Here is a 15,620-nt window from a genome sequence, read left to right as displayed (position 1 = left end):
GTATGGTGGCCTATCGACCAAAATCGAGCAATATGGTTCCATTCGCGATTCCACCCATGTGGGTGAGGAAACTTACTTTTGTAAATAGATCGGATCATCCTTTCCCAAGTGAAGGGTGATAACATAAACAAATCTAATACTTTTGTGATTTAGGGTACAGTAGACTCTGATATCAATTATAAATATAAAAATTATAATCATATTATTATTATTTAAAAAAAATTAATATCAGAATTGAAATCATAAAAATTATAATCATATTACTGTTATGTAAAAAAATTTTAATATCAAAATTGATATCAAATAACGATATATTAAGATCAAGACTACGTATCATTGGATGTTAATCCAAAATAATTTTATCTCTAATTCAAATAAGCACCAAAGGGACTAATAGGGAGATGAGAGTCTATATATATATATATATATATATATATATATATGAGAGCAAAAGAAAATTACAAATTACAAATGTCAGAAGTGGGAAAAAATTAAAATTATAAACAAAATTTTAGTATTATTTATTGTTAAGGATAAAAAACTAAAAATGTTAATTTGAGAATTGGATATGAACTTACAAGTGAGTTAATTTTCTCTTGAAGAAACATCTGTTATGCGTTTCTCAATTAGCAAATTATTATTATCAATATGTTTTTCTGAAGGGAAAAAAATAGAAAAATTATAAATTACAAAACTCAGAAGTAGGAAAAAAAAATTAAAATTATAAATGTCAGAAGTGGGATTTGAACCCACGCCCTCTTTCGAAGACCAGAACTTGAGTCTGGCGCCTTAGACCACTCGGCCATCCTGACGTTGTTGAAAATGAATGATTTTTATTTTATATAACTACATTTACAGAATAACTTTTATGAGTCCCAATAACTCATAATTTCTGGTGGTGCTCCTGAATTATTAAAAAAAAGGGGTGTAAAATAAGCTGTATTAATGATTAAAATCTCAGTCCCCAATTTAATCAACCAGCTGCAAGAATCAAGAATTCATAAGCAGACAAGATGAAACACCTCAGGTAGCTTCCATTGTGATGAGCAGCCTGTCCACTTGTAAAAATGTATGAACACTTTTTTATGCCTGTGGGAGTCCTAACAGTTGCATTTGATACAAATCACACTATTTCCCTGTCAAATCATGTAGGATAGATGTAAGGTGTGAGAGAGAGAGAGAGAGTGATAGACACTTGCTCACTTTGTGGGACTGCTAGCCACCAAAACAAGCAGTATAAATAATGCCAGCCAAAAGGAAAAGCTAAAGCTAAAGCTAGCTTTCTCCTTTCTTTTGTTTTGCTTTACATGATGATATTGTGAGTGAAGGGTTTCATCTTTTTAATTGTTACTGGCTCCCAAGTTTGGCACCCTTCCCTCAAAGATGGGGACAACCCACACCACCATATCCTTCCACTAGAATTCATGGCCATGAGGAAGCTCTGACAGTTCCTACTCCCTCACTCCACAGTGCTGATGGATAAAGAGAGAGAAACACCATTCCCCACTCCAAGCTTTCCTTTCAAGAAATAAAACTGTTGTTTATACACAAGTATGATTGTGTATATTGATCCTTTTTGGAAGCAGGGTGAAGACTAAAGACTGTGCATGCCAAGAACAACCTTTATATTTATGTTTCTTGTAGAATTGTGGTTGAAAACTGGATATGATTCAGAATGGAATCAGAAAGTCTTCATTTGCTAAATAATATCAGTTTGATTGACCCTCAAAATGGCATCATAAAGTTCAATGTTTGGAGAGAAAACAAAAATCAAAATGAGTTTAATCCCTTTGTTATCCAACAAAATATTGAGAATTCTTCCAGTTAATTCCAACAGAAAACCAAATGTCATGGCAGATATAAGCAAAAAGGTTTCTGACATGGGCTTAGTATTGAGCATTTCCAATCTAAGATCAGACATCTTCATCCATTGTTCACTGAGAAGTCTGTTCAAGTTGATGCCATATTGTATTAGATGGCTGTAAATACTGTGGAGTATCTTCTATTAATTTCTTAACAAGATGTATGATAGTGACAATATCATCATATTCTGATTCTGGCCATTCTCCCTTCAAGACACAACCCATTACTAGTTATTGTTGTCATATTAATGGCCGAGAATGAAGTCTGCTTTCTTGGTAATTAATCATAATCAGAGGATTATACCTTTGCACTCCTTTTCCTAATTGAATTGAAATTTCACATTCTCTCGAAGCCTACAGTTTCATGCATAAGATCTTATCATTGCCTTTTTTTCATCTTGCACTTGCTGGTTATCATCTGCTGCTTATATTAACATTTGAAGGAAGAAATATATAGATATAATATATTCAGCTAATTTCACAGTAAGAATCCATTTGGTAATCCTGCCAAGAAAATGAGCACTAAAAACAATTATTTCGGTAGATGCCTAGAAACAAGAGCATCCAAAATTTAGAAGAGAAATACTTGTGTTAACATAACAAGCAGGAAAATACAAATTTGAAACTGATCATAAATCAGATTTATTGTATGAAGAAAACATACTCGATGTTGAACACATGGCAAATTGATTTAAGTACTCGATGAGGCAGCAATAAGAAAGATTGCATTTTGAGAAAGATCATTTGTGATCGAAAATATGAAATGGATCTTGAATTGTAAAACAGGAATGATGGAAATGAATCGTTTTTAATCAACTTCTCACGGTGGTCGATCATATTTCTCATACTATAATCTAATCTATTGATTATCTTTTTGATATTGGTATCTTTTTCTTTTTGACGAATATCTATTAAAATATTCAGATTGGTTAATATAATATTACACAGTGATAAGTCTTAAGTTCGAGTGCATATATGAACATCATGTATGTTATTTGATGTAATATTTAAAAGTTTTTTTTTTATATTGTTAATATCATCAAATCTGTGGGATATCATCTCAAAATCTTAATCTTTAATTTCTTTATCTAAAAATTCTTTGATGGTTTTCCATCTTTAGTAATTCCTCACTCTCTTTATTTTTTTCTTTTTTAAAGTTTTTCTCTCTAATAATTATCTCTCTCATTGATTTTCTCTCCGTATATTTTTTTTTTTTATAATCTCTCTTTTATCTCTGATCTCTCTCATATTTCTCTCACTTTAACATCTAAGTTGATTTTGAGCATCAAATTTCTGAGAGAGATTATGGACATCAATGTATCGCCCGATAATATCGTCATTTCGGTTTCGATGCGTCGACGTTCGTATTGAGATGGACGGATGCGATAGAGCGACCGTCTAGATGGGAGTCGGACGGTTGTAATGTGGCGTTAGCGAACCGTTGCTAGCCATGGCACCGTCAGTCGACAATGACGTCTACTCGCTCGCGTGACGTCATGGCATGCTACGTCTCACTCGTCTTATTGCTGTTCATTAATATATTTCTTAAGCATCCCATCAAGTTTATGTTCTTCAAATGATAAAACACAAAAATAAAAGGACAGCTGCTGCTTAAAATCAAAGCAAAAATAATAATAAATTGGGCGCGTGAATGGATGATAACACATGTTAGATGATGTGGGAAATTAGGTCGTCTTAGAACGTAAATATAAATATAATTTTCATCTGCTTAGTGTTAGAAACGCACAAAGAAGATTCAAGATCATGATTACAATATACAATTTCATAGCAAAATGGTATTCCAGAGCATTTCAATTCACCCTTGGTTTAAGTGTATGTAAATCTTTTTATGCATTTTTTTAATGTATTATATAGTAATATTCTATTTAATTATTTTTATCAAACATATGAGGAGCTTACCAATTAAAATAAGCTTACATACAAACATGTCTATTGTGTTGCCGAGTGAGATTTTTTTTCTTTTGCAAGAAGGTAAGAAAGATAGAATGAGATTTCACTGAACACATGTTGTCTTTGAGAGTGAAAAATGCTTTGTCTTTGAGAGTATCAAAAACAAGATTCAATATAGTTTGCACAGAGACTGTTGGGGGGGATGGGATTTTTGCCTGCAGAAATGAGGAAACATTAGTTTTGTTTTCAAAGCGGGCAAAGAACATGTGATGCAAAAAATTACAACCTGTTGATGAGGAAGAAGTCTTATGAATATTGTTGTGGTCTCCTAAGCTAATAAAATCCACAGTCAGATGCATGATTTGTGTGATCAATATGTAAATTACAAGTGAAAGTAGGTGAAGAGCAGTTACTATAATTTGTCAACAAGGAAAACCAGTTTCCTTCTCTCCTTTAATTGACAAGTCAAGGACCAGACAGGAAAAGGCAATGGAAAATAAATAAGACTCAGTTGCAATCACCAGCAAAATATAGAAATGAAAGGATCATTCCTGCAGGATTATTCAAGTAGATCTTTTACACAACAATGAAAACAGCATGAATTTTGGAAGTTCTTCAAGATCTGCAAGAATGTATGGCATAACACTGTCCTCCTAAAGCAGAATAAAGTAATCAGGAGAAAACAGCTAGGTTGACAAATCTCTTTAGTGTTTCAGTCAAATTCCAACCAAAATGAAGCAAATAAACACCTCAAGATGTGGCCTATGGCCAAAATCTCATTTAGATATAACAGCTGATGGTACAAATGTACAGCAACTGACAGCTCTTCCAAAGTTCAAAATGTTTCGCTGCAGCATGGATGATGACGACGGTCATGCCTACAAACTTAATATGTTGAGAAAAATGTAAAATCTTAATTGCTGTCCTCGCTTGGTGAGTCTGGCGGAGCAAATATTAGTTGCCAGTGTTCTAGAAGAGCTACAACTTCTTTGAGATGAAAACAATCATATAACAAGTTGTTTTCAACTAACTTGATCAGTGTACTTTGATGACAAACTAGAGAACATGAGATTGCTTCTCATCATCAAGCATCCCCATAGCTTTAATCAAAAATGCATACTCGAAAGCCACATCTTCACAGTGTATGTAGCGGCCACCCTCACCAAAGTGCCCACCACTCATATTTGTCTTCAGAATCACTGACTGCGAACAGGTAGGGCATGTCTTCTCCCTCACTTGTGCCACCCATTTAGCAGCTTCCCAGACTCCAACTCTAAAGAACAAAGCATGGACTTGACATAAGACATCTTTCCAACCAATAGTTAATATCAAGGCATATTTCGAATTGCAATTTTAGACAAAAATAATTATACATCCCAGGTCAGTGAATGGTGTATATCCAAGAATCGGTTGAAGTGAATCAAGACTTAAGTGAAATAAGCAGTCAGAATAGAGAATTATAAGCAAACAAACACATTGTTTTCGATAATAAAGGCATTTTTAACTGTTTGTTTAGTTATTGTTCAAATATGTAGATTATCTTCTAATGCTCTATTAAACTGATGGTAACTACAAGCCATATATTTTTCATCTTACTCTACCATAACTTAAATCAAGTCTTTTGTACATAATAATGCTGCCACTGCAATTTGCTATCTTAATTTTCATCCAGGCTACTCGAACCATTGAATGGAGGGCATTTATAGTTAGCAGGATCTGTTGTGTCTCCTAAACTATGCGGAAGAATGTAGCCTTGAAAATTTGGGTTCTTCTTTGTTGTAGCCAAAAGCGTAATTCACCAATATGCCATAAATGGAATAAGATTTTTTTTTTCTTTATGACCATGTTAATGTATAAAATAAAAATCCTTTGCATGCTTTCACTTTTCCTGAAGAGATGATGGAATTCTGGGTTATCCATCCATGTTAACATCTACATCTTTCCCATCTTAATCCTAGCTTTCAAAAATGCTCACAATTAGCCCAAAGACTTGCTACATGTGCTGTCATTTTACAAGATAGTGGCTCTCTCACCAATTGCCAGACAGAAAGATGACACAGAAAGATAAAACCAGAAATCCACTCATCTCTCACTCATCCCTTTTATTGTTTGTCTATTTGAAGAAACAAGTATGATAAGTTCATGATTACATTTCTTAGTTTGACAGTATGAATCATTAGTTGACTGATATCAGTCCAAGATCACATCGGTCGAAGATTTTTAACATGGCTTACCTACCTAAACATGTTAGTGTTAAGTAAGAAAAGAAAAACATGCTTGAAAGGAGCAAAAAAACAGGGACCAAAGCAGAGAGTCTGTATCTTCTGCTATTATGTTGATACCTCTTTAATACTAAAACTAGGTGAGATTAGTCCAACGTCAGTAGATTGATAAATCATCATCTCATCAATTTTACAAGAACAATCTAGATAATTATATGAAAGAACACTGCAGCATTACACCAAATGACAGACAAACCTTGAGTCATCAAATGATGCTGTAACAAGGACAGAAGGATAACAACCCTGAGTTATATTGTCATATGGAGAATAATGGTGAATTATCTCAAAGTCAGCTTGGTTTCGAGGATCACCAAACTCATCATAGTCCAAAATGGTCAGAGGTAAACAAGGATTCAACATTGTGTTGCAAATATCCAGAAAGGGGACCTGCTTCAAGTCATGAAACACATATAACTTAGGAGAGAAGCTCATTATTTTACATCATAGTACAGTTTGTAATAATTTACAGCTAAAAAAATTGCGAGGTTCAGCCTAATTTTAAACAAACTAATCCACAAAGCAAAGTGTTTGTTTACATTCAAGCTACCAAAACATAGAAAATTTGCAATATCCTTATACTGTCCTATCACTATTAAGATGAATAGCTTATTCACCAAGCAGGTTTCCTCGATGGGAAAAATATAATAATGCAATTCCAATTCACTGAGAAGGCTTATGATTTTAAGCACAAAACCTCCCAGATTCACTTCCTAAAGTAAAGGGAAAGATCTTGCTTTGTCATTCTTCCCACATGACAATCAGGAATGTACTGTACAGAGATGCAAGACCCACATCAGCTTCAAGATGTAAATAAAAATTACAAAAACTGAAATATATCCAGCCAACAATATAGCGTCAGTTTGAGACTTTGAGTTACGCTTGAGAAATAAGCAAATTATCTTCAATCTTCAAGCACTAGCCTATATCTTCTAGGTCTTCTAGCAATATCCTGCCTATTGAACAGAATCATTGAGAATACACATATTTTTCATTCCAACAGGTTATCCTTTTCCTCTTTTTTTCAATAACTACAGAATCCTTGCAAGAATATAGACAGAATTAATGCCAAAATTCAAAATACTGAGTTGTACTCCAAGGTCTAAACCCTTAATAGATCCATGAAAGTCACATGAACAAAGAATCTAACCACCATGGCACAATTTCATACTGGATGCATATGTTGAGGCGTGAATAAGATCATATAGACCAGAACAAATATTAGTATCACCTTCAAAATGACAGCAGAGAACAAACTCTGATAGATATTGATAGCTGCAGCAACAAGAAGACCTCCTGCACTGCAACCAATAGCAGCAAGCTTATTCTTATGAACAAAGCCCTCATTGACAAGGTACATGCCACATGCGGTAAAATCATAAATTGAGTTCATTTTGCATGCCTGAGTTCCAGACTGATGCAATGAACCTTCGCCCCCTCCACCCCTATAAGAACGAATACATCTTAAGATGATTGTTGGCAACTGCCAGTAACACAACTGGATGTGGTGAAAGCAAGATTAATCATAAGAACTAAACTGGGTGTGCTCTTGAAAAGCAAACAGCATCCAATGTCAAAATTAAGCAAGCATCAATATTTGTTGACTTATTTACGTCACATAAAAAGTAGATAAAAAATTGTCTCATATGTAATCTCAGTCTTTAGATAGTGTTTCAAATTCTGGTCCAACATCTATACAGGTCCCTGTATGGATCAGGTTATGCAGGGTGTACCAACATATGGTATGCCCCTGTAACGGTCAGCATGGACCAATGCAGGAGAGAGATGAGACGGAGGAGGTGGTGGAGGAAAAAATGGAGGAGATAGCTTTGGGTGCCAAAGGAGGTGGTAACAATGATGACACAAGGAGAAAACAGCAACGACACGAGGAGATGGATGAGACAGCAGCAGAGGTGAAAGTTGTGCTACTGCAGCTGTGCAAAGGATATAACTCTAATAGAAAGCTGCAAATAGCAGCAGCTTACCTGAAAACCATTTTTTATTTTTTTTATCATTTAAACATGTACTGATTAATAAATACCAGTCCAACTGTTTTTTTGAACTTTGGCTTTACATACATGAAAATTTAGCTTTTGTTTGTACAAACTTCTCATCATGCCATAGCATTATAAAGAAGTCCTTCAAATGAAACCCAAAACATGGGAGAAAGGGAAAAAAGCTTTCATCTTTAACCATGAGTTAATAGTGAAATGGAAGTACTTTCATGCAATTTTGTGAGCCTTTTTAGGACAAATCAAGTATGATAATCATGAAACTTGAGACTTTGGCATGTGAGGAGAGGCTAATGGAGTAGCCAATAACCAGATGAAGGAAATACTAATAGATTTTCTTCAATTAACAATTGCTAACATAAATATATTTACCTTAATTTTTTAAGAAACATATTTCACACAATCTACTTCTTGATGCATGGAAATTGTCATCTTTCAAAATTGCAATGATAATTGGTCAACAAATTTATAAATGAAAACTACTGGATTAGAACTTTAAAAATTGGCCAAAATAAGATAAAAATTCTGAACCTTTGTGCCAAGATAATAGATATAGTATTAAAGTCTCTGTAAATGTCCAAATATGGCAGTATTGTTGGAGTAACAAATGAAAATTAGTAGAGTCAAGCATCGAATAAGTTAACAAGCACTGATGATCCCATCATATAAAACACCACCAATGTATGATACATACAAATTATTTTTAATTAGCATCCACATTTATAATGTTCATCATTAAAACCAGATTATGCACTAAAATGAAAATTTTGCACACAGTTCAAAAGCTTCCATTTATGGTTCTACCAAACCAAACTATAAAGCAAAAGCAACCCACTATCTAATCACTTGCGAAGTTGAAGCAACTTTATGAGGTATTAATAATAAGCAAGTCTGTAGGTGTCAGTAACCAAGTCATACCTCACATCAGCATATGCAAGAACCCAACCCCGTGAGAGCAAGCTAATGTGATCAGAGCACCAGCTTTTGTCTAATACCTCCCCATAAGCTCCATATCCATGCAAGAGTCCTGGTGATTGATTGGTATGTTTTGCTTTCTGAGAGCACACAATGGTTAACGGTACCATGAAACCATCATGTGAAACAACTTCAATCCTCTCACAGGAAAATGCTTCAGAAAGATCAGTCCATGACTGCTGCTGCCCATCCTCCAAAGACTCATCTTTCTTCGAGTTAGTGATTGTAAAATTAAATGGAAAAGCCACACCATAGGAATCTGATTCACCCTTTTCAGTCAAACCTACTACTTCTTCTTGATGCAGAATGGTAAACTCTCGTTTTCCCATATCATAGTCAGCTATGATATCAGGCATCTGCATTTATTAGGGGCAGAAACCAAAGCCTGACTTTTCACACATGATAGAATAACATAAAAAAAGATAGGCCAAACAGCTTGCCCTTCAAGATTCTTAGGATTAAAAACATTTAATTGCACAAAACAAAAATACTAAGCTTGAGAATGTCAGTGCTAAGCCCTCAAATTTGAATACTTAGACTTCACATTGTAAATATCTTGGATTTATTGATCAGCATAAGGGAAGATATATTATTATTGTAGTTAAAGCAGAATAGTTAAATTGAAGAGAAGCATTATGAGTTCTTTATTTTGTGTGCCTCTTATGTTAAAAGAAAAAAAGAATTATAAACCAAATGTAAGGTCAGCGAGATTAGTGTTGCTAAGACGAGGTACACTTTTAAAGATGTAATTAACATGGCCACAAAGATGTAATTCACATTTTGAATATCTTGGATTTAATAATCAACAGAAGGGAAGATATATTGCTCTTGGAGTTAAAGTGGAATAGTTAAATTGAAGAGAAGCATTATGAGTTCTTTGTTTTGTGTGCCTCGTGTTAAAAGAAAAAAGAACCATAAACCAATTGTAAGATCAGTGAGCTGTGTTGCTAAGACGAGGTACACTTTTAAAGATGTAACTGAGATGGCCACAAAGATCTATTCCCTTGTCAAATGAATGGAGTAATAAGATGTAGATAAAAAATAATAATAATAGAAACAATGAAAAGTAATTTAATTGCTTAGTTTGACCATGATGTTATTTTAAAAAGAGCTCAATGGCAGGATAAGATTCATGTATCCAACAACTGTTAGGACATTACAGCTTATTGTTGTTATTGTGGCAGGTGTTTTCAAGGTAAACAAGTAGTCAAATAATTTTACCACTGGTGATGATATCACAACACGGTAGATGGAAGACATGAAATCGTGGTTGGAGCCAGCCACAATGCTGCAAAGACATGAAGGCACCGGGAAAAACCATGGATTGAGGTTCTCAAGTTCCATTGGTTGCTGCAAAGAAAAAGAAAGATCAACCAGTGAATAAAGAAAACAAATAGACATTACTTGATCACCATCAAATGAGATTCCAGCAATACATAGTCTTTTTAGCAACACCATTCTATTCGATGGCCTATGCCTGTTTCTACTTAATAATTTGCCTTCTAAATAAAATTGATGCCTGATAAACTCTTGAAATCATATAAATAACTGGATAGGGAATCTGATGCAGACTCTCTTCAAATAAATGAATAAAAAATGTACATTCTGATTTTGCTGCTTAGATATATATACAGAAATACAGGCATTTGAATTTCTAATATATAAAAAGAGAAATGATAGCTAAATGATAGCTACAGTATATTGAACTATAGAGGTAATAGATTGATTAGAAGCTATTAATGCAATTCACAGAGATTATGTTAAATTATAAAAACTTGTAGTTATATGGACAAACAATTACCAATATGTACCTCAGAATTAACACTCATTGGGATATCTATGGAACAAAATAAAGGAAGCCCCTTCTGCTGAATAGAGAGAACCAGATGTCTGTGAAAAATATCCATATCTTGAAACGAAATATCTTGTCCTGGAAGAACAATAACCTAAGGACAAAAGACAGTAACTCAATAGGATGAACTACATTTCTTCATCAAAATGAGCTACTTCTAACATGACAAAGATTAACACTGCTTTAGAGGAATCATGAATTATCCAGAAAAAAAAAAGAAGATGAACTTTAGATAGTTGGAGCTTGAAGTTTCATAAATGAATATTTAGAACAAGAAAAATCTAGATCTCAAAAGATGGATACTTTTATATCAGCTGGCAAAATATTTAGTGTCTAGAATGGAAGATGGATATCATACTTCAATGTTAACAGTTGCCATCAATCCATCAGGAACATTCTTTAGAATAAGATATTGAAAGTTGCATATCTATCATTCCACTATTAAGGCACAATCACAAAGGTCATATCTCTTTTGCATTAGTAGTTTTCGAACTAGCATCTAGAACAAAGATTATTGATTCATCAGTTAACCATACACCAAAGTTGTAATCTTTTCCAAGAACGCCAGAGTCATAGCTAATTATGTAAAAAGCAGAAAAAAAACTAGAATCAAAAGTTTACAAATATTTCCCGTTGGTTAATTGCTGTCATTTTTTTATATCAAATATCAGACAACTTTAAAACTGAAAATGATGCATGCTAAAAAAAACTACTGATTTAGGCATCTTAAGAGAGAGCTTAGATTTAATAAAAAAAGAATTTTACAAGAATATCAATTTCTTCAACAGCATATTGGCCAATATAGCAATAAATGAGAAGTACTATTGTGATCAGCATTCTATACTTCTAATTAAACAAACTGGTCATATATACAAAACATTTCAGCCTCAATCTATAGATATATCACAAGTGTATATTATAGGCAAGTTAAATACCTAAAAGTCAATGCATAATAAGCTTTTCCCTCAAGTTACTTTCTGACCCTTCTTTGTTATTTTCATACTGAAAGCATCTGATTGCCAAAACCAAATGTACAAGCACATTCTTAACTATGGAACAAAACCAAAATAAAAAAGTGTGGGTTCTTGTTCATGGTATCACTTGTGTAGTCAGCCAAATGAATGCAACTGTGATTTTCTATCTCTACTACTGCTGGAAATTTACTGACAGAAATATGCAAGCATCAATATAAAGATAAAATACATGCACAAAGTAATACAAAGATCATCATGAAAGGACTGACTTCCAGATTACAACTAATCTTACAGAGACCTGCCATTCAGCTGTCAGTGACTTTTCTGCTATGCATCTAGCTAAATAATAACCTTCAGCAGCTGAACTGGTGCTTTCTAAAGAAGCATTAGTAAGAATGTAGAAGAAACCATAATGATGTTCCAAAAAGTACTGGACACCAGCCACTCGTTCTCGAACTAACCATAATCCATCTTTCATGTTCTCAGTGTCTATTACATAAACCTGTAATTAAATAATACTCAGAAGAATGAATCTACCAAACGAATATTACTGGAGAACTTTTATAATGACTAGTTTCTCTTAAGTGCAGAGATATGTGGATAAGTAACCTTCCTCGGATGATGTCCTTGAGTTAGAGTTTATAGTGATAAACTTGCCATCTTTTGTGCTTGTAATATCCACACAGCAACTCATATCTTTTTCTGTAAATAGCAGATGATCTTCCAAACCTGAACCCAGCTCCATGGAGAATACCCTGTCAAATATTTGTAAGTAACAACAGAAAAGGAAAAAAAACAGAAAATTCCATTAATGAAATTTTCAAGCAACTTTAGAAGACAATAGAGCATTGCCTATAAGGTCGCTGAGTTGCATCACAAACGGTATACAGTAAACAGCTGCTGTCACCAGCCCATGCCAAGCTAACAACTCCCTCCACTTTTGAATTTGGTATGACATGTCCAGAGTGAAGATCCTTAACTTGAAGTGTAAAAGATTCATTGCCTGAAATGTCCAATGTGTATGCAAGGAACTTGTGATCCAGAGAAATGCGACAAGTTCCTATGTGAACATAACCTGCATATATTTCTAACCTTATTATAAAGCTAACTTTGATTAACTCAATTAAAGACATGGAAGCCCAAAATGTAGATGATAGAAACTTCCCCTGGGAAGAAAGAAGTAAATGTAGGAGAAAAAGAAAAAAGAGTCAGTCACTATAAAATCTCAAGGAAGCACATTGTGTGAATTATCAGTTTAATAAGTAATTTGCTAATTAGTTGCAGTAACACGAAAATATATATTATGTGTCAAAAGATTTAAGCAAAGAATTTAATTTTTTTTGCATTCTGGATAAGTAGAAAATTAGTTCCTCAGAAAACAATAAGCAATGAATGTCAAATGCCATCAAAGAAACTAAAAATAAAAGCTCTAAGTGTAAATAAATGAATCATGATAACATGCACTGTAACAAGAAGCTTAAAATTATTCACAGTGAGAGAATCAGAAATTCAGAATGAATACAGAAAACTAAAAGGAAAAAACAAAAAGGCACTGACTACAAGAACAGGATACAGAATACAGAACACCAGCAAAATTCAGGCATCTGATCAAATTAAAAATAAAAACTGTAAATGAAGTGAAATCAGAGCATTCATGAACACATGCCAAATTGTTCTGCAATTTCATTCCAGTCAAGCAAAATTTCCTCCCTGTGACAGCCTCTCATATAATCCAAAAGTGCTTTTGCATAGCCATCAGGATGCCTCAGCCTCCGGCACAGGACTGGATACTCCCTCCCTTCTGGAATATATTGATAGTACGACCTGACCCAATATATTAATCTTTGGTTAACATAATCATAGAAGTTTCATTAACATGCATAAAATTAGGTAGGACACTATTAGTAATTTGGACTAGTTGTACGATATCTGTCTAAATTCAAGCACAATGAAGCCAGTGATAAATATATTTTGTGGTACGTCCTCATATTGTCAATCTGATTTGTTCACTTATTCACATCTTTGAATTAGAGAATACAAAACATACAATGAATTTTAATGGCTGTATTACTTGGTCTAATTACATTACATACATAATTTAACAAGACTAGGGTGCTGAAAGTAAAAGACAAATAAACACCAGTGAAACCTTTCCTACTTATCATTGACATTAGCAACCCATGCTAAGTTATAAGATATTTTCTACATTAAGCACCAGCCCCGTATATATGCATCAAAGGTTCATTTGAAAGTGTTAGGTAAATCTTCACTTAAGAGTCAGTGCTCTCCATCTTGAACAGGGGCAAAACTGGTAGTGTATTAAGGCCATGCAAAGTAGGCTCCATGTTAAAATCTACAAAAAACAAGAACTGCCTCCAGAAGTATACTCAATTGCCAAAACTAACTTTGGTGGCCAAGTAAGCAGAAAGAATATTTTATACAAAAGCTTGCATTTATTTATATCGAAAAGAACCTAGCAATCTCTAGTTACCAGCACATGTCTAGTGATTCTTTATTATGTGCAGCGAGGCTATGATGATTCACAATTGATCTCAGCACAATCCATGGAAACACATAAACCATAAGTAAACGGCAATCCCTCACGGTAGAGGATGAGCGACAGGAACTTTCGCAATGATTCTAACGATTTGCAATGGGGAGTTCATATACAAAGAATTGACATAACAAAAAAAAAAGTTCGAGACACAGCAGTTTCGTATTGCTGGAAACCATTCAAGAAACAAAATTAACTTTTTCACAGGAAGCAAGAAGACAATAAGCATCCGGCTTTTTCCATACCCTCCACCTCTTTCAACATATATGCATTATCGCTACAATAGATGTCAAAAATCAAGTCTTTCGGACCTATTTCCAAACAACATGCAATCTTTCCGAGGAAAGAAAATTTTCGAGGGCTTCGGACCAATACCAGGGTCCCCAATGCTCTGGCGGAGTTGAGACCTTGTCCGGCATCCGGGACTTCATCTCGCCAACCAGCCTTCGGCGGAGGTCAAAGGTGTCGGTCATGAAGGAATCGGCATAGGCGTTCTCCCGTCCAAGATAATCCACCAAATCCGGGTCGCCGGTGTCGGACATCCAACGATAGGGGTCCTCCCAGGTTCTTCCATGGGCGGAGCAAGTGAAGGGAATCTTCTTGGCTACTGGGGGTTTTAGAGAAGGATGATAAGGGGGTTTTCTTTTGCAAAAAGAATACGAGGCGGAGGAGGCAGAGGCGGAGAAGAAAAGGGAAGAGAGGAAGGGGAAAGGGGAAGAGAGAATCGCTCTTCCCCTAAGCATTGCGGCGTAGGCATCAAAGAGAGGAAGAATCTTCGAAACGAGGACGGTTCAAAAAAGCGAGGGTTTTCTTTTGATCGATAAAAAAAGACTAATATAATAAAACTTATATTTTAATGATGACAAACATATGTAAATATACAAATATATATATATTCATCAAAAACAAATTATTTTTATGTCCCTTTAAATTTAACATGGGCATATATTAATTTTAACACGGCATAATTTAAAAACAAGATCATTCGCATTTAAAAAACAAACGTTATCATTTGAACATGACATTAATAAATCTTAAAAAACTCATTATAATTTTATGAATATTTTTGCAAAATTTTCAATTTAAATTAACTAATTATAATTAATTAGTTGTGATAGAGACAAAAATTTTAAACGGTTGTTAAGGGGAGAATATATATGTATATATATGTGAATAATCTTAAGATTTACAGGTACATCAT

At 34.2% G+C, this 15,620-nt stretch overlaps 1 protein-coding gene and 1 non-coding gene across 2 annotated transcripts; both read right to left on the bottom strand.

Moving 5' to 3' along the window:
- Window positions 1-728: 728 nt before the first annotated feature.
- TRNAL-CAA (transfer RNA leucine (anticodon CAA)) lies at window positions 729-812 on the bottom strand. Its single transcript has one exon. It is a non-coding gene; the product is annotated as a tRNA-Leu (tRNA).
- A 3,703-nt stretch (window positions 813-4,515) lies between these two features.
- Window positions 4,516-15,206, bottom strand: LOC135586773 (uncharacterized). The gene is made up of 11 exons (XM_065162137.1): window positions 14,795-15,206; window positions 13,532-13,689; window positions 12,718-12,940; window positions 12,481-12,620; window positions 12,164-12,369; window positions 10,851-10,985; window positions 10,261-10,389; window positions 8,983-9,395; window positions 7,284-7,497; window positions 6,252-6,442; window positions 4,516-5,046 (listed from the first exon to the last, which is right to left on the bottom strand). Exons 1-11 carry the CDS (start codon window positions 15,160-15,162, stop codon window positions 4,830-4,832), a joined length of 2,394 nt encoding a protein of 797 aa, XP_065018209.1. The 5' UTR covers window positions 15,163-15,206; the 3' UTR covers window positions 4,516-4,829.
- Between the last annotated feature and the right edge of the window lie 414 nt (window positions 15,207-15,620).

The sequence above is a fragment of the Musa acuminata genome, chromosome BXJ3-8, assembly GCF_036884655.1.
Source record: "Musa acuminata AAA Group cultivar baxijiao chromosome BXJ3-8, Cavendish_Baxijiao_AAA, whole genome shotgun sequence".
NCBI classification, from domain to species: Eukaryota; Viridiplantae; Streptophyta; class Magnoliopsida; order Zingiberales; family Musaceae; genus Musa; species Musa acuminata.
The sequence above is the reverse complement of the archived record's forward strand: the minus strand, read 5'-3'. Positions and strand labels throughout refer to the sequence as shown.

What these genes read in the sequence shown, in the direction of transcription:
- LOC135586773 (XM_065162137.1), bottom strand. Translation starts at nt 15,162, where the DNA reads ATGCTTAGGGGAAGAGCGATTCTCTCTTCCCCTTTCCCCTTCCTCTCT. An exon ending in GCAACTCAGCGACCTTATAG is followed by an intron (nt 12,621 to 12,717) that starts GCAATGCTCTAT and finishes AATATTTGACAG; the next exon opens with GGTATTCTCCATGGAGCTGG. An exon ending in GCATCATTTGATGACTCAAG is followed by an intron (nt 5,047 to 6,251) that starts GTTTGTCTGTCA and finishes TTTGTTCTTTAG; the next exon opens with AGTTGGAGTCTGGGAAGCTG.